This window comes from Mesoplodon bidens, assembly GCF_964165515.1.
Source record: "Mesoplodon bidens genome assembly, chromosome: 3".
Lineage (NCBI taxonomy): Eukaryota > Metazoa > Chordata > Mammalia > Artiodactyla > Ziphiidae > Mesoplodon > Mesoplodon bidens.
This window is the reverse complement of record NC_138178.1, coordinates 112751458-112772037: the sequence shown is the minus strand read 5'-3', so window position 1 is coordinate 112772037 and position 20580 is coordinate 112751458. Positions and strand designations below refer to the sequence as shown.

The 20580-nt window shown below is 38.0% G+C and overlaps 1 protein-coding gene across 4 annotated transcripts in view; it reads right to left on the bottom strand.

Annotated features, from left to right (window-relative positions):
• AKAP6 (A-kinase anchoring protein 6) overlaps positions 1-20580 on the bottom strand; it is a 595645-nt gene that overhangs the window by 138004 nt on the left and 437061 nt on the right. For all 4 annotated transcript variants that reach the window (XM_081229677.1, XM_081229676.1, XM_081229679.1 and 1 more), the window contains one exon: positions 2734-2882. In XM_081229677.1, coding sequence (XP_081085803.1) covers positions 2734-2882 — 149 coding nt within the window. The remainder of the gene's footprint in view (positions 1-2733; positions 2883-20580) is intronic.

Here is a 20580-nt window from a genome sequence, read left to right as displayed (position 1 = left end):
GTCTTGACACGGATGCTACTTAATGAATTAAACAAGATTTTGAAATTCATTTACAAAATTGAAATCAGATAACTCCTTGATAGAAAGAGGTGTTACAAAAAGAGATGGTTATACGTTACAAAGTACACAAATTATAAGTGTTCTGGACAAACTCTCCTCAGAACATCATGCCATGCACTTAGTAGGTCTTCAGTGGATATTGACTGGATGAAAGAAACAAAACAATCTATAAGCTTTCATTTAAATCAGCCGGAATCAAAAGTAACAACCTGCTCCCACTGAGAATCACCAGTGATTCACGCATTTGTTATGTCCCTACAGGAAGTCATGGTTTCCCACTTTGTGATGCAGGAGCCAGTGCCCAGAGTCTCCCACAGAGGGGCACACTCTGTTACTACAGCTCACACAGGTTCACATACTTTTGGGGAAATCTTCCCACCGCACATATTCAAGACTGCTAAACACACATTTCACAGCTGTATATAAGCTGTGTTAAATCACCTTGACACACACCTTTTCGTCAAGCCAGAAAGGTTATAAACTCATTTCTAAACAATACTTTGGTTATGCAAAATTCTTAGAAATTTAAGATCTCCATTCAGTCTAGCAGCTGAGTCTTCCCTGGAGTAATCTTTTACATTTTTCAACTACATACTCTCCTTCACATGCATGTAGGCATGGGGAGGAAATGAAAATATACAAATTGTATCACTAACTTAATGTTCTCTTTAGTAGATTGGATATCTATCTACATATGGAATGAAGACCCTAGAAAGCCCACACTATTCCCACAATTGCTTATCAGAAACAATGCTCATTCTATGTAACAAAGTGAACAGTTAATGAAGTTTATGTATCATTGGAGCAGATAATTTTACAAGGCTGTGTTCTTAAGGCTTCAGAATTAAGGATTCAACTGTGGGAGCAAAGAGTCTTAGGGGCAGGACACCCCAGATAACCTCACCCACATACATTTCTCAAACAATGGTTTTCTGTATATATACAGAAAATAGAAAGGAGTATATGCTTTTTGTCCTTAGTATTAAATAGCTGCCTTTTCTTTAGCATACTGTTAAATTTCTGCACAATGCACAGCCTTCAGCACCCTAAGGAGCATAAACAAAGGATATCAGGCAAGTTCACGTACTCCCACTTTACAGAACAATGCTTGTTGTTAACTAAGCAATTTCCAGGGCAGATTTATGATTTGTGGAGCCCAGAGTAAGTACTCAGGTTGGGCCCTTGGAATCCGAGGTCAGAAGCACATGGTGCCTGCTCAACCCCCAGCGCTTTTAGAAAACGTGAAAATGTGACCTGAAGTTTGTGGTTGTGGGTACACCAGAGACTATTTAGGCATTTAGAAAAATTAAAGCACGTTAAGGCCTCAAAACAGCTTATTGTTCATGCTCCAAGATTTAACCTTTTCTTTCTTATTTGCTGCTATGCTTGTCCTCTTGTGAATAAATGTCTTCTGAATCGTATAAGACGAATCAAATATATGTATAACATGTCTATGTATAAAAAATATCTTAATAGAGCAACAAATTATATAGATAGGTAAATTTTAAAATTGCAAAAGTCCTCTCCCATTTCCTAAAAAAGAATTATGACTCTGATTCTTTTCTTGCATTCTTAGACCTTGGGTTATATCACAAGACAGAATTTGTAACCTGTGTTCTTAATTTATCCCCCAAATTTGAAGTTGGATTTTAAGTCACGTCAGAACCATAAGCACTTACTTCTTTCCTCCTGCCTTTTCAAGGAATATTTTGGTTAGAGTTACACCCCATAGATTTATACTGTGCTATTAACCTCTAATAGAACTTGGGGGAACAGTTTCTCTGCCGTGTTGTCTGGCTCAAGTATAAAAGCGAAATAGGTTACTGTTTCCATTTTTATGAGTATAATTATTATCAAGTCATTAAAACTATGAAATAATTAAATTTCATTATACTCTTTTACTCTTTAATAATCACCTACTAAATATTTAAATTGAGCCAGAAAAAAATTTTTTAAATATACGTTTTTTAAAAATTCTATACATGTATTATATATACATACATATTTATATATACACACACACAATGTTCGCATAACTTTAAAGTAATTTGGAAATATTTGAATGCATGACTTAACTATTCAATAGCATGGGTAGTTAGTACAATATAAAGACAGCCATTAGTCCATTAGTCTCAGGCTGAATGAAATTGTTGGTGGGTCATTGAAGTTGCTGGGTCTTTTCACATACCATAGACAATAAGCGCTAGTCCATTATTCCAGTTGACTTTATGTGACAAACTGGTTAGCTCATAGTCCCTAAACAATTATTAAATATCTATATTTTTCAGAAAAATTATGTTCTACCAAGTTTCCAGTGAGGTTCTGGTATTTAGAAGTTGCTTCTATAGACTTTAAAATAAACGGTGAAGTTTAAAGAGGGGGAAATACACTGAAAAAACTTACAGGCACAGTGTAGTGACAGAAATACTCATAAAATCACAAGGCTGTTTTGAAAACAATAATAACAAAGTTAGGAAGTTCTGGTTGAGATGACACACTGATAAAATCCACAGTCTTCAATTCTGAAATGAATGGAAAAGAACATAAATGCCTCGTCTATTGCGCTTCTCTTCTTAGCTAGGGACGAAATGCCTGCCTAACACCTACCAGTGGAACATCACTGAAAAAGTAGAGATTAGTGAGAGTAAAACAACAAAAAGAATAGTTCCCTACCCATTGCCTCCTACTGAATGAACTTTTGACATATCAGCAAACTCTTCTTTCCTCTTGCTGCTGCTGGTATACTGCTCGCTGTACAGCTTGAGGGACATCTGCTCAACAGCATCTCTTTGTGCTTCCAGGTAGCATAGTTGAACCTCAGCCTGGAGAGAGAAAAAAAGAGGAATTGCTGTTTTAATCCAGAAGGAATGCATTTCAAGTGAGGTGTAACAACTCAAAGAATGGGAATTGTTCACATCATTATACTGCTCCTTTTCAGGTTGGATTTAATGGGATCAGCTGGGCATATTACAGAATTATATTTTAGATTTGAATCTTATAAGTTCCTCCTTAAAATATGACCTGAATAAATGAATTCTCAGAAGACTCAGTAAATATCACAAAATATCCCTGAGATCATAATACTGTATGATGAGACTTTACATAAAAATTCTGTGAAATTCCTTAATAATATTCTTCCTCGTATTGCCACATATGTAACATTTATTTTTTTAAAGATTCCCCCTCCGACCCATACATTTGCATGGACACATACTCTGAATGCTTCTCATTATCTTCCCCGAGGAGAATAAAAAAGCCTAGTATTAATTCAATACCTTTCCAATAGTGACAACGGACTTCCTGTATTACATTTTTTTTTGGTTCTCTGTATTTTGTCTTAATAATGTTAAAATAGAGAGAACAGTGATTTTGCTTACACGCAGGCTTGAATTGTTAAATCTTTCATAGATACTTGGGGCTCACTGTAGTACAGGGAGAGGTAGTAAGTTCACCATGCTGTTTTCTATCAAACCAAGGCCAAAAGAATGCTGAATAATATTTGGCATGGAAATGTATTGAATAGATGCTTTATTTATTGCAGCTGTTGTGATCCCTGTGGCTTTAGAGTTCCCTAGAACACCAGATGAGACGGGGAATGAAGTCTTCTTGGTGGCATGCTTGCCTATGGTGAAGGGAAAGGGCAATGATGAGTTATGTGCACTGTGGACCAAAGGAGCTCTTATTTTCTTTTGGCACGCTTCACTAAATCCAACACGTCCGTTAACATTTCTCAATAGCCTTAACACTTCTACTTCTTTATAATTTAATTATATATTCTCCTACAAAAAAACAGATCTGGGTCAGCTGTTGGGTAGTTGCCAGAATTCTACAACATGTAGGAAAAGCAAAGTCAGGTATGACCTCCTACTCTTTGTGTCCAGTGCCAACCAAGGCCTTTTGCCTGGTCTCTGGTTTTATAGACTCAACCATGGAGAAAAAGAGAGAGTGTTGCAAAGTAGCAGCTGCTTAAAAGGGCAAATCAGGACTCTGTAAAGGAAACGGATAGCTTATGAAATGGAAGATCTCAAACCACTCTAGAGTTCATATTTTGTTGTTTTCCACAAGCAGTTAATTATGAATGTTCTAGATACTGAGGAAGAACTTTAAAAATGCTAAAATTACTATACTCATATAACTGAAGTTTCAGAAATCAATGAAGAACTGCAATCTATGTATTGGTTCATGTAAACTCTTCTTGCCCAAACTAATTGGCTTGAATAAGAATAGACTCAACTGGATTCAGAATTACGTCAAACAGTATAAACAAAGGATAATGTTACATGGAGTATATTCAGTATGGGAAGAGGGGTATGGCTGATGGAAAAGCACAAAGGAAATACTAGATTAAGTGTTATTCGGCATATTTATTAATAGATAGTGAAAGAGAAGGTATGGAGCATATTAATGGCAACACAGAAGAGTGCCAACTCAGAGGTTTGCAGATATCATAGAATTTGGAGAAATGATACCTACAGACCTAAGAATATTTTTTAACGGTTGGGGGGAGGTACATGAAACTGAATAGAGGGAGTCAATGATTAGAAAAAAACAAGAGAATATATCTTTCAAAAGAGCATACAATATTCTTAGGTAACTAAATAGGAGATAACTGAGAGATACTGAACAATAGTCAAAGAATTTAATGCAACTAGAGATTATCATACTAAGTGAAGTAAGTCAGAAAGAGAAATAGAAATACCATATGATATCACTAAAATATGGCACAATGAACCTATCTACAAAACGGAAACAGACTCATAGACATAGAGAACAGACTTGTGGTTGCCAAGGGGGGGGGAGGGGGAGGGAGAGGGATGGACTGGGAGTTTGGAGTTAGTAGATGCAAACTATTACATTTAGAATTGATAAACAACAAGGTCCTACTGTATAGCACAGGGAACTATATTCAATATCCTGAACCATAATAGAAAAGAATATAAAAAAAGAACGTCTGTGTGTGTATAACTTAGTCACTTTGCTGTACAGCAGAGATTGCCACAACATGGTAAATCAACTCTACTTAAGTAAAATAACAGTAATAATAATTTTAAAAAAGAACCTAAAAACAATCTTTCCAAATGCTACCCCCCCACACCCCTCCCCTCCTCAACACTATAGGGATACTGAGGAGGACATCCCACACAAAGTATTCTATTGGTAACCCCATTAAAATATTGAATCTACACCATCAGATGCCAAGGGGCATGTCTGATCCCTACAGGTTCCCATTAATTTTTAACCACCCTAAGGTAGCAAATTAGACCACTGCTTGTTCTGGGTAAAGATTTCACAAATGTGTGCCACTGGTCACAAAAAGCATCATCAAGAGGGAGGCCAACTTAATACAGACTAATCACTACTATAGAAGAATAATTGAAGTTCATCCCTTTGAGATCCTAGGCCATTTCTGTGCACAGAGGGAAACACCTCTCATGACAGGGATACATGGAAAGGAGCTCAGAGAACAATGCTAAGAGCAACTTGAAAAATAATTAGCCACCTTACAAAAGTGATTGAAATGTTGTTAATCTAAGACTTTTATTGCACAATATCTCAAAGGCATTTGACATAGGAAACTTCCCTGTACTAACAAGGAGATGAATTAGATGGCCCAGGTCTTTTCTTATCCATCTCTATTTCTATCTCTGCTTTCAGTGATTCATTCCTAAACGTGATGATAAAAATAGAACCAAAGTTGCTTCTTCTGCTAAGGTTGAATGACTTTGCCAGTCTAAATCTCTCTGCAAACTGTCTTAACTTTTTCTCATACAGTATCTTAGTCCAAAGGTAAATTTTTAAGAAAAATATTTGAAGAAACTATAGTTCTTAAAAAAATAGTAACACTGAATCTTTGATTAAAAGAATTTCATTTCTTAGCATCTATGACAATTGTGGATACTTTTAAAAGTGACTACATTTTACAAATGGAAACTAAGACATTAAATAGTATTACTGATCCTACTAATCAATCAATGGGATTGATTGTAATCAATGGGATTTAGCAACCTATTAAGGAAAATAAAAAGGAACAAGAGGGAACAGACTCAGTGACAGATCCACCTCTCACTTTCTGGTAGGTGCCGTCAATGGGAGTAGGAATATAAAAACAGCAGTACAGGTGAATGGAACAAATGAGCTGGAATTGAGTCTTTTGGTTTGACGTACTGGTGTGATTCCCCAAATGAGATGTTCAGCAAGCAAGTGGAAATATTAAGACTGAAATATAAACCCAGAGGCTATGGTTGACATTAGGAGAGGAAATGAGAATGCCATGGGAGATGGTGTATGATGAGAAGAGAAAAAGAATCAGTTCTCACTTATTCTAATCTAGGCCTGTATTACACCTTAGCTGACCTAATGCAATGGATTCTCAAACACTCTCCCTCCCTCTTTCTCCACCATCCCCAAATCTATTTTATAGATAGTTCATTGATCTTTTTGAATTGCATCTGGGATCACTGGTTGTTGTTATTTCAGGGCTTAATTCTGGATCTCTTTTCTTTTATAATCTCTTCCATGGTTTTCAATGCCATCTACGTAGTAATGGCCTCCTATTCTCTTCTCTGAGTGCCATAACTACCTACCCAATCAATCACCTGACATTGCTAATTGAATTTACTTTAAAACACTGTTTAAACACTGTTTAAAACACTCTCCATTCTCATCCTTATCGTGTGCCCCGAAACTTTGTTCTTAGGACTTTCCCGTTAAATAAATGTCACCATCTGTTGCTTAGGTCAGAAACTTGAGAGTCTTCCATGACTCCTCTTCTTCATTTTCCACAGCCAGTTACTCCCTAAATTCTGTTGATTCCTCTTTCAAAATGTCTCTCCAGTCTGTCTTCACAGTCTGCACTGCTGCCAGACTGGTCCAAGCCTTCATCATCTCTCCCCTGTAGTACAGCAATTATCTTCTAATATGTATCTCCCCTCACCTATTCTTGTCCCTCTAATCTCTTCCCTTACAGTACCAGAGTGGTCTCTATAAAACTGAGCTGGTTTCATACTGCATTCAGATCTAAAACACAAACTTCTTCCATGGCTCATTAGATTTGGTTCCTGCCTGTCTCAGACCTCCTCTCCTACTTGTCTCCCTCTTGATCACTATGCACCGTCATGCTTGCCTTCTCCCAGTTCTTTAAACAGCTCTTTCCTGTCTCAGGACCTTTGCATATACTGTTCCCTTTCTCTGGAACATTCTCTTGCTAACATCTTCTCATCCTTTAGCTCTCAGCTGACATGTTACTTCTCAGAGAGGCCTTCCCTCACCACCCTATCAAAGGTAGATCCACTCTATCTTTCTCCATTTCGGAAGTGTTCAGTTCCTTCACAGCACATATCACAACTTAAAATTCTTACATTTGCTGGCTTACACTTTTCTGTCTCTGCCTCCAGACTCTAAGCTCCATACAGGGACACTGTCCGTCTCTCTCCTCAGCCATTTTGTATTCCCAGCACCTTGGCAGTATCTGGAACATGATAGGGGCTCAGTAAATAATTTATTACTCATATATTCACTGAGCCTTTATCATGTGTCAGGAACTGCACCAGGGACTGTGGGTACAAAGAATAACAAAACATAGCCCCTTTTCTCAAGGGATTGCAGTGTAGTGGAGGAAAGAGCCATGCCAACAGATACCTACAAGTGTGCCAAGTGAAATGATTGTGGGGGAAGATGGGAAATAAAACAACTAATTGCCTGAAGGTGAGAAGTAGGCAGCAAAGGCTTGATAGAGGTGGCATTTGAGCCAGATCTGGGAGTATGGCTATGACTTTGTCAGGTAAAGAAGCAGATGGGTATCTTTATAGGCATAGGCAGAGTACCTCATTTTGTTCAGAGGCCCAGAGTTATGAAAGGATGTGGCATGTTCAGAGAATGGTGGCTGGAGTTTTGGGGGCATTTGGATGAAGAGGCTAAAGTAGAAGGGGATAGGCTATGGAGGATGTCAGGTTAGGGAATTGGAACCCTATCCAATGACCTGCCAACAAAAGATGACATTGTTTCTGTGATGGCATTATCTTCCTCCATCTCCCTTTTTCTGTCATGGGAACATAGCTGTCTGATGGATTAGTCCAAATATGCTCATAAAGTTCCTACCTCCTGGTGTACTTTGAGAACATTGCATTGAGAAGGGAATCAACAGCTTCCAAGAGGCCAGAAGCCCAGCATCCCAAACAGGGGGAATGCCTATGAGATTCTATTAACTCATATCTCTCTAGTAAACATTTAACATAATGTTATAGACTCAGGACACATAATGTCATAACTTTTCAATTTGTATGTTGAAGCCTTAAACCCCAGTGTGACTGTATTTGGAGACAGGGTCTTTAAATAGGTTAAATAGATCACAAGGGTGTGGCCCTAATCCAACAGGACTGGTGTCCTTATAAGAAGATGCAGAGCCGTCCCACAGAGAAAAGGCCATGTGAGGACACAATGAGAAGGTAGCCAGTCATCTGCAAGCAAGGAGAGAGGCCTCACCAGAAATCCAACCTGCCAAACCTGCCAACATGTTGATCTGGGACTTCCAGCCTCCAGAACTGTAAGAAATAAATTAATTAATCTGTTGTTTAAGCCACCTAGTCTGTGGTAGTTTGTTATTGCCACCCTAGCAGACTAATACACATAATAAAGTTAGAAACAGTGCCTTCTCATCTGAGGTTTAATACAATTGCTTTGCTGCTTATCATTGTTAGTATGTTTTCCCCTTTTATTTTGTATGCACCTATAGCTTAAATCACTACAGATACTCCTTCAAATTTAGACTACAAATTAATAATTTAATCAGAACACAAGACAGTGTTCTAAAATATTTTATTTAAATTTGGCTTGGTATGTGGTGATCCAAATTCAACGGTCTTCTCCGGGGCCTGAATAAGTACTCAACCATCTACCTTCCTCTGATATTGTGTCTAACGACAAAATAGTTAGCCCATGAAAAATTTGGTGGTGGGGAGGTAAGTTCCAGTTATTCTAACAGTCTTTAAGGATTAAACACATACTTACTTTTATAATCACATATAGACATATGCCTTATCCTTGCCCTAAAAAGCACTGATTTAGTTAAGAAATATCAATTATTTCATTATCACTGCATGTCACAGCATCCTTTGTTGGGTTAAGTATCCTGAGAATGTTAAATAATTAATTTTACTCTTTCTTAACCCATGCCATTGCAGGTCTGCCTGCTCATTCATATTGTACTTCATAGCTTCCCACCACATCTACCCACCCACTTGCATCTGGGTCCACATCCTCTGCTTTCTCTCCTGTTTCTGTGGAAACAGTCCGTATTTCTATCCAAGACCAATCCCCTCTACTTAGGCACTAGACCCCCTCTTATCTACGCAAAGATTATCACCCCAGCAGCAAACCACCCTTCTCCCCTTCATTAAGTTTTTCCTCTCTACTATAATTATTCTCATTAGCACATTACTACCCCATCCCCAGATGCTGTTTCTCCCATGGTAAAAAAAAAAAAAAAAAGGAAAAATAATCTCTAGACATCAGTTGATACCAATCTATCCTCTGGCTAAAGCCCCATTTCTCTGTTCTCCATTACAGCAAAGTCACTTTTACATGTATTATCTATACTCACTATGTCCAATCCCTCTCCTATTTTCTCTTGAATACACTCCAACTAGGCTGTTGTCCAAATTCCCCAGTTGAGTCCTCAGTCTTCAACCTATCCGGACATGCTCCAGCATGGCTTGTGGGCATGCTCTAGGGGCATTTGGTCTTGTTTGCATGCTAGCTTGGTCCCTAACCTCCCTCAGGCCTTGTCTGAAAATGTCATCTTCTTATTCAGGTCTTATTTGATCTTCTACTTAATACTTCAACCGACCCCCACCCCCATCAATCCTTATCATCCTTTATACATATTCACCATGTGTAGCTAAAATATGTAACTTATTTTGTATTGTCCATCTTCCCCCAGTGGACTGGAAGCCACATGAGGACAGGGACTTTTATCTATGTATTCATTGCTGCATCTCCAGCACCCAGCACAGCACACAGTATGTGATAGGCACTCTATACAAATTAGCTGAATAGATTTTACTGAGTTTGAAAATCTAAAATCGTTTAAAGTCTACAAAGAAATAAAACAGATAGTTTGAAGGCTGTAGCCTCAGCTTGATTTTTAAAATAGTTGGCTTCATTTTCTCTTAGAAAGGAGACTATTTTTTTCTTTGACAGAAAATTATTGTAATATACAACTTGTTTACTTTTATCTAGGAAAAAAAGGAAGAAGAAAAGAAAAGCTCATTTCGAGTCATTTGGTAATATTTTATTCAGCTAATAGAGTGATCCTATACATCACATATTATATTAGAAACTAACCACGATGGTCTCACACTTATAGAATGAAAATTTCAGCTATTGTCATCATGCAGTAAGTTGTACAATCCATTTCAAAATGAAGTTTTAAGTCTTCTGGGTAAGAACTTGTTTTAGTTTAATAAAATCTGATTTCCCATTAAAAAAGAGTCATTTGAGCTTTTGGAAGAAACATTAGCAATGTCACAGTTTGGAAGAATCCACACCAATTCAGGAAGACCATGGGGATCCATCAGTACAATGGAGGGGAACTGTACTTTTTCTGACAATAATTTTGTCATTTGGGAGTATCTTCCTACTTTTACTAGTTTTGTTTTGTTTTGTTTTTTTACCCTTTGATGCACTGTCTCTAATCACATGCCTTTTTCTCTTATTCCTTAGACAAATATTTACTATGCCTCCCCTCTCGCCTCCCCATAGTATCCTTCTCATGCAACTAGCCCAACTGGCTTCATCCTTCTGGAAACACCTTCAGTCTCTAGACCCCCACAGGCTCTGACAAGGACTTTCAGGGTTGATTAGAATCTACACTTGGAAATCTCCATGCTTTTGTTTGGCAGAATTCCTCATATTCACTCCAGGATTTAGCGTTGTCACCTCTACAGTGTTTTCTTCCCCCAAGATCCCAGTTATTTTGTGCGTTGTTGCTTTTGCCATCACTGTTGGAGGTTCATAGTTTCCTGAAATAACTCATCTTTGGAACTGAATTCAAAGTGCCTTTCCTTTGTCTAGAAATGAACTCTCTGAAGACATTTATCACACATCCATGATTAGCTACATTCTAACTAAGTACAAAGAATATTTGGCATTATAAAGGATGAGAGTCTCTCTTCAGCCCTGTGTGCACAACTGAATGGAGTAACAAAGCCTCCTTCTCCTGCAGAGTTGGAGCAGGGAGTCATAGGACTAAGGAGCAATGTGTCTCTTTGGAGTAAAGCTGATTAAAGGTCTTCATTTCTTCATTTGACAAACATATTTTGGAAGTCTCTTATATGTAAGACACTGTACAAGATACAAATCTGGGTCAGACATGGTGCCTGTCCTTAGGGAACCTAAACCTAGAATTACAGAAAATTATGTTGCATAATAGGAGCTACAATATTTATTCAAGGATATGACCAATATCACACTTTGAAAATGTTGTCAAAGAAACAGTAAGTTCATTAGAATATTCTTTTTATCAATGGGTAAGAAAGTTATAAAAGTATTTAAATATATAAATATTTTCCCATTTAAAGTTAAATATACATTAAAAATTTAACAAGAATCTCAAAGCTATTTCAATATTATACTTAGCAAAGATTACTGTATATACTAATCTGTACATTAGGATATAAAACTTCTCTGACCATATTGGCAGCCCCAGAAAAACTAGCCTTAGGTTCCCAAGGTTTACTTATATTTATATTCATGGATAATTAACTCAGGACAACTGCAAAAGATAACTGATTTAAGTAAAAAATATATCTTTAAAAGGTCATCTTTATTTCTATTGACTTGGTGCTATTTGCAAACCATTAAAACCATTCACTGTAATGTTTAAGAAATTCAATTTTAAAGCTATGTCCTTAATGATATTTGTTAAATGGTAAGCATTTAAACAAAGCAGAAAAATTAACATGAATGCTATTTTCATTATTTCTTCTGCATTTGTGTGTAAAGAAAAATGTTTCCTTCCTCCATGTTAATGATAGATGAGATGTTTATTAAAAACAACGACAATAACGCCTCCACCTAACAAACATAAAGAACAAATATATCACACAATCACATTTGTGGATAGCCTTATCCACCACCACCCTCCTCCTCTTTGCAATGGAAGTAGTTAAAGTGATTAAAAATTCAGCATCTTATGTCATGAACTAGGGTGGGAAGGGAGTGTGATTACACTGTGTGGACTGGAGGGGATGATTAGAATTTCGATGTTTCTCCATTACTGTTTCCTTAGCAAATCTCTGCACGATGACACAGGCATCAAGTCTGTGTTTATATTCTTCAGCTGTATCCTTATTCCCATCTTCCAAATTCCACTACAGCAAATCCTTATGTACTTTCTGGCAGAAACTAAAAATTAAAGATGTATAATGTGAAGATACAATCTTAGTTTCTCTTGCCCTGCAGGACTGGCAGTTCCTTCCCAAGTACAATTATGTTGGCAAATGCTGCTATTAACTCTATGACTACAATGAGCACTCCAGTTCCTTTGAAATTCTATAAAATAGTTGTCCTTAGATGGTGATAGAAAGGAAGGAATGAAGCAGGAACAACAAGAATTACTTTACATACTAATAATAACAATTTAGCTATCAAAACAGAACTGAACAAGTCTGCCTTTATACTGTTTTTTTTAAAAATTTAGCCTCCTAGGGTTCTAATAATCAGGGCCTATGGTTCAGGAATGCACGGTAGCACTCAGCTCAGTGCCTGTATCCTCATTTCAAAGAGAATCATTCAAACCGACATCCACCCTGTCAAGAGTCTTGACTTTGAGCTGCTAATGTAGAATAAAAATCAATATAAATTTTGATCATTTGATGCATATTTACTTCTTTCTTTAGTGTTTGGGGATTTAGAATTGAAAAGTGCTGAATCAAGTCATTTTATTTTTTTGTGTTTGTGCCAACACCAATTTACTACCCTCCAGAAAGTTCCTGAACAAGATGTCTCAGGTGGCATGCATGTTGGTTTTTCCTGTCAATCATAACAGTATGTCAGTAGGGAACCATAATCATTTCCCTTTCATACTCTTAGTGTTCCAAAAAGGTATATTTTGATTACATCCCTGGAAAAGGTAAACTTTCTCATTTAGACACACTATTGTGAGCCTGGGTGTCTGTTGATTTTGGCATTTGGTTGAGCCTCAATTGATACAATCTATTAAAAGTTAAACACTTTATCTTAGGCTCCAAGGATCTTGCACAATAAATAGAGTTTCCAATTGGTTCCTCTACAAGAAATATTCAGTATCACCCCCAAGACAAAGAGCTTTTATAGAAGCTGTCATCTTTCTCGTGCATTTTCTGAAAAATAACAAGAACACATCGACTAATTGCTCTAATCAGCAGACCAACTTCACAATAAAAAAAACTTTACATTTTCATTATAAATAAAAAGAAAATGCACTACAAATAAGTCTAAAAACACTTGACAATTAAAATGTGATTCCAGGGACTTCCGTGGCGGTCCAGTGGTTAAGACTTCGCCTTCCAAAGCAGGGGGTGCGGGTTCGATCCCTGGTTGGGGAGCTAAGATCCCACATGCCTCGTGGCCGAAAAACCAAAACATAAAACAGAAGCAATACTGTAACAAATTCAATAAAGACTTTAAAAATGGTCCACATCAAAAAAAATCTTAAAAATAAATAAATAATAAATAAAATGTGATTCCAATGTAAGTCTAGTTATATGAGTAGACTAGCATGTCACCATTTTTATTATGATACCTTGATATATGTAACAAAAGCTTACTATTCTTGCAGAATGTTTCCATAGTGATTTTTAAAAGAATAGTCTTTCCTAATTTGAAAAAGACTAACTGCAAACACCAAAAAGGTAAGCTATTCTCATTTTTAAAAAAATCTCACATATGACATAGTGGCAGAAGATTCAATATTAAGGAGACATTTTTGGTGGTGCCTTATAAATTAAATAAAAATGGCAGCAGCTGCTTTTCCCAAGGATGATCTAGCCCTGGACAATCACTAGATATTATGTAGACAGATGTTTTAAATAAAATAAGTATTTAGATTGCTAGATACCTTGCTAGATATGAAGGCAATTATAGGATGTCTTTGTTAAATTACATTTTTCATTTTTGCGAGGGAAAAAAAGAATTGTCCTGGAAACAGTACCGACAGGAAATGATCCTATATCTAAAACAGCTGGAGACTGTAACTAATATAAATTTACTTGAAAATAAAAATGCTGTGTGCCTCTGGAGACATGCAGTAACATGCCATAAAAACAGATGAGAATATAAAAGTATTTAAAAGGAGAGAAAACACATTTTATCTAGATATTATACTGAGATGTGATTCACTGATAAATGAGAAATATTTGAAGATGAAGAAAGGAAAGAAAACCAGAAGTCATTTAAAAACTTAGATATTTTATTTAAAACCATATTTGTAGGAAATATAAAAATAATTTTCTAGGGAAAACGCTTTGCTTTTCAATATATTGGTTATTAATCAATTTACTAAAGTCATAATAAAAATGTAAAGGCAGATAATAGTGTTTAATTAGGAAATTCTAATAAAAACAGAGGATGCTTATCATGTGTAAGACAAGGACCCCAAATGCTGAATAAGAACACTGGAGTAAATCTCAAAGCCATATGTAAGAGCCTCCATAAACGGAAGGGAGGAAGATGGTGGAAGAGTAAGACGCGGAGATCACCTTCCTCCTCACAAATACATCAGAAATACATCTACATGTGGAACAACTCCTACAGAACACCTACTGAATGCTGGCAGAAGACCTCAGACCCCCCAAAAGGCAAGAAACTCCCCACATACCTGGGTAGGGCAAAAAAGAAAAAACAGAGACAAAAGAATAGGGACGGGACCTGCACCAGTGGGAGGGAGCTGTGAAGGAGGAAAGGTTTCCAGACACTAGGAAGCCCCTTTGCGGGCAGAGACTGCGGGTGGCGGAGGGGGAAGCTTCGGAGCCTCGGCGGGGGAGCTTTGGAGCCTCGGAGGAGACCGCAGCAACAGGGGTGCGGAGGGCAAGGCAGAGAGATTCCCGCACAGAGGATCGGTGCCGACCAGCACTCACCAGCCAGAGAGGCTTGTCTGCTCACCCGCCGGGGTGGGCGGGGGCTGGGAGCTGAGGCTCGGGCTTCGGTCGGATCGCAGGGAGAGGACTGGGATTGGCTGTGTGAACACGTCCTGAAGTGGGCTAGTGCGTCTCGGCTAGGCGGGAGGGAGTCCGGGAAAAAGTCAGGACCTGCTGAAGAGGCAAGAGACTTTTTCTTGCCTCTTTGTTTCCTGGTGCACGAGGAGAGGGGATTAAGAGCGCTGCTTAAAGGAGCTGCAGAGACGGGCGCGAGCCGCGGCTAACAGTGCGTACCCGAGACGGACATGAGATGCTAAGGCTGCTGCTGCAGCCACCAAAAAGCCTGTGTGCGAGTACAGGTCACTATCCACACCTCCCCTCCCGGGAAGCTGTGCAGCCGGCCACTGCCAGGGTCCCGTGATCCAGGGACAACTTCCCCGGGAGAACGCACGGGGTGCATCAGGCTGGTGCAACGTCATGCAGGCCTCTGCCGCTGCAGGCTCGCCCCGCACTCCATGCCCCTTCCTCCCCCGAGCCTGAGTGAGCCAGAGCCCCCGAATCAGCTGCTCCTTTAAGCCCATCCTGTTTGAGCGAAGAACAGACAACCTCCGGTGACCTACACGCAGAGACGGGTCTAAATCCAAAGCTGAACCCCGGGAGCTGTGTGATCAAAGAAGAGAAAGGGAAAATTCTCCCAGCAGCCTCAGAAGCAGCTGATTAAAGCTCCACAATCAACTTGATGTACCCTGCATCTGTGGAATAACTGAATAGACAACGAATCATCCCAAATTGAGGAGGTGGACTTTGGGAGCAAGATATATTTTTTCCCCTTTTCCTCTTTTTGTGAGTGTGTATATGTATGCTTCTGTGTGAGATTTTGTCTGTATAGCTTTGCTTTCACCATTTGTCCTAGGGTTCTGTCCGTCTGTTTTTTTTTTAACTTTAAAAAATTTTTCTTAATAATTATTTTTCATTTTAATAATGTTATTTTATTTTATCTTACTTTATTTTATTTTATCCTCTTTTTTCTTTCTATTTTTTCTCCCTTTTATTCTGAGCCATGTGGATGAAAGGCTCTTGGTGCTCCAGCCAGGAGTCAGTGCTGTGCCTCTGAGGTGGGAGACCCAAGTTCAGGACATTGGTCCACAAGAGACCTCCCAACTCCATGAAATACCAAATGGCGAAAATCTCCCAGAGATCTCCGTCTCAACACCAACACCCAGCTTCACTCAACGACCAGCAAGCTACAGTGCTGGACACCCTATGCCAAACAACTAGCAAGACAGGAACACAGCCCCCTCCATTAGCAGAGAGGCTGCCTAAAATAACAATAAGGCCACAGACACCCCTAAACACACCACCAGACGTGGACCTGCCTACCAGAGAGACAAGATCCAGCCTCATCCACCAAAACACAGGCACTAGTCTCCTCCACCAGGAAGCCTACACAACCCACTGAACCAACCTTAGCCACTGGGGACAGACACCAAAAACAACAGGAACTATGAACCTGCAGACTGTGAAAAGGAGACCCCAAACACAGTAAGATAAGCAAAATGAGAAGACAGAATAACACACAGCAGATGAAGGAGAGAGGTAAAAACACACCAGACCTAACAAATGAAGAGGAAATAGGCAGTCTGACTAAAAAACAATTCAGAATAATGATAGTAAAGATGATCCAAAATCTTGGAAATAGAATAGAGAAAATGCAAGAAACATTTAACAAGGACCTAGAAGAACTAAAGAGGAAACCAGCAAAGATGAACAACACAATAAATGAAATTAAAAATACTCTAGAAGGATCAATAGCAGGATAACTGAGGGAGAAGAATGGATAAGTGACCTGGAAGATAAAACAGTGGAAATAACTACTGCAGAGCAGAATAAAGAAAAAAGAATGAAAAGAACTGAGGACAATCTCAGAGACCTCTGGGACAACATTAAACACACCAACATTAAAATTATAGAGGCCCCAGAAGAAGAAGTGAAAAAGGGACTGAGAAAATACTTGAAGAGATTATAGTTGAAAACTTCCCTAATATGGGAAAGGAAATAGTTAATCAAGTCCTGGAAGCACAGTGAGTCCCATACAAGATAAATCCAAGGAGAAACACGCCAAGACACATATTAATCAAACTATCAAAAATTAAATATAAAGAAAACATATTAAAAGCAGCAAGGGAAAAACAACAAATAACACACAAGGGAATCCCCATAAGGTTAACAGCTGATCTTTCAGCAGAAACTCTGCAAGCCAGAAGGGAGTGGCAGGACATATTTAAAGTGATGAAGGAGAAAAACCTACAACCAAGATTAATCTACCCAGCAAGGATCTCATTCAGATTTGATGGAGAAATTAAAACCTTTACAGACAAGCAAAAGCTGAGAGAGTTCAGCACCACCAAACCACCTTTACAACAAATGCTAAAGGAACTTCTCTAGGCAAGAATCACAAGAGAAGGAAAACGCCTACAATAACAAACCCAAAACATTTAAGGAAATGGGAATAGGAACATACATATTGATAATTACCTTAAATATAAATGGATTAAATGCTCCCACCAAAAGACATAGACTGGCTGAATGGATACAAAAACAAGACCCGTATATATGCTGTCTACAAGAGACCCACTTCAGACCTAGGGACACATACAGACTGAAAGTGAGGGGACGGAAAAAGATATTACATGCAAATGGAAATCAAAAGAAAGCTGGAGTAGCAATTCTCATATCAGACAAAATAGACTTTAAAATAAAGACTATTAGAAGAGACAAAGAAGGACACTACATAATGATCAAGGGATCGATCCAAGAAAATAACAATTGTAAATATTTATGCATCAAACATAGGAGCACCTCAATACATAAGTCAATACTAACAGCCATAAAAGGGGAAATCAAAAGTAACAAAATCATAGTAGGGGACTTTAACACCCCACTTTCACCAATGGACACATCATCCAAAATGAAAATAAATAAGGAAACACAAGCTTTAAATGATACATTAAACAAGATGGACTTAATTGATATTTATAGGACATTCCATCCAAAAACAACAGAATACACATTTTTCTCAAGTGCTCATGGAACATTCTCCAGGCTAGATCATATCTTGGGTCACAAATCAAGCCTTGGTGAATTTAAGAAAATTGAAATCACATCAAGTATCTTTTCTGACCACAACGCTATGAGACAAGATATCAATTACAGGAAAAGATCTGTAAACAATACAAACACATGGAGGCTAAACAATACACTACTTTATAACCAAGTGATCACTGAAGAATTCAAAGAGGAAATCAAAAAATACCTAGAAACAAATGACAATGGAGACACAACGACCCAAAACCTATGGGATGCAGCAAAAGCAGTTTTAAGAGGGAAGATTATAGCAATACAATCCTACCTTAAGAAACAGTAAACACCTCAAATAAACAACCTAACCTTGCACCTAAAGCAACTAGAGAAAGAAGAACAAAACCCCCCCAAAGTTAGCAGAAGGAAAGAAATCAAAAAGAGCAGATCAGAAATAAATGAAAAAGAAATGAAGGGAAGGATAGCAAAGATCAGTAAAACTAAAAGCTAGTTCTTTGAGAAGATAAACAAAATTGATAAACCATTAGCCAGACTCATCAAGAAAAAAAGGGAGAAGACTCAAATCAATAGAATTAGAAATATAAAAGGAGAAGTAACAAGTGACACTGCAGAAATACAAACGATCATGAGAGATTACTACAAGCAACTCTATGCCAATAAAATGGACAACCTGGAAGAAATGGACAAATTCTTAGAAATGCACAACCTGCCGAGACTGAAACAGGAAGAAATAGAAAATATGAACAGACCAATCACAAGCACTGAAATTGAAACTGTGGTTAAAAATCTTCCAACAAACAACAGCCCAGGACCAGATGGCTTCACAGGCGAATTCTATCAAACATTTAGAGAAGAGCTAACACCTATCCTTCTCAAACTCTTCCAAAATATAGCAGAGGGAGGGACACTCCCCAACTCATTCTACGAGGCCACCATCACCCTGATACCAAAACCAGACAAAGATGTCACAAAGAAAGAAAACTACAGCCCAATATCACTGATGAACATAGATGCAAAAATCCTCAACAAAATACTAGCAAACAGAATACAACAGCACATTAAAAGAATCATACATCACGTTCAAGTGGGGTTTATTCCAGGAATGCAAGGATTCTTCAATATATGCAAATCAATCAACATGATACACCATATTAACAAATTGAAGGAGAAAAACCATATGATCATCTCAATAGATGGAGAGAAAGCTTTCAACAAAATTCAACACCCATTTATGATAAAAACCCTGCAGAAAGTAGGCATAGAGGGAACTTTCCTCAACATAATAAAGACCATATATGATAAATCCACAGCCAACATCATCCTTAATGGTGAAAAACTGAAACCATTTCCACTAAGATCAGGAACAAGACAAGGTTGCCCACTCTCACCACTCTTATTCAACACAGTTTTGGAAGTTTTAGCCACAGCAATCAGAGAAGAAAAAGAAATAAAAGGAACCCAAATCAGAAAAGCAGAAGTAAAGCTGTCACTGTTTGCAGATGATATGATACTATACATAGAGAATCCTAAAGATGCTACCAGAAAACTACTAGAGCTAATCAATGAATTTGGTAAAGTAGCAGGATACAACATTAATGCACAGAAATCTCTTGCATTCCTATACACTAATGATGAAAAATCTGAAAGTTAAAAATTAAGAAAACACTCCCATTTACCATTGCAACAAAAAGAATAAAATATCTAGGAATAAACCTACCTAAGGAGACAAAAGACCTGTATGCAGAAAATTATAAGACAGTGATGAAAGAAATTAAAGATGATACAAATACATGGAGAGATATACCATGTTCTTGGATTTGAAGAATCAACATTGTGAAAATGACTCTACCACCCAAAGCAATCTACAGATTCAATGCAATCCCTATGAAACTACCACTGGCATTTTTCACAGAACTAGAACAAAATATTTCACAATATGTATGGAAACACAAAAGACCCTGAATAGCCAAAGCAATCTTGAGAATGAAAAATGGAGCTGGAGGAATCAGGCTCCCTGACTTCAGACTATACTACAAAGCTACAGTAATCAAGACAGTATGGTACTGGCACAAAAACAGTAATATAGACCAATGGAACAGGATAGAAAGCCCAGAGATAAACCCACGCACATATGGTCACCTTATCTTTGATAAAGGAGGCAAGAATGTACAGTGGAGAAAAGACAGCCTCTTCAATAAGTGGTGCTGGGAAAACTGGACAGGTACATGTAAAGGTATGAAATTCGATCACTCCCTAACACCATACACAAAAATGAACTCAAAATGGATTAAAGACGTAAATGTAAGGC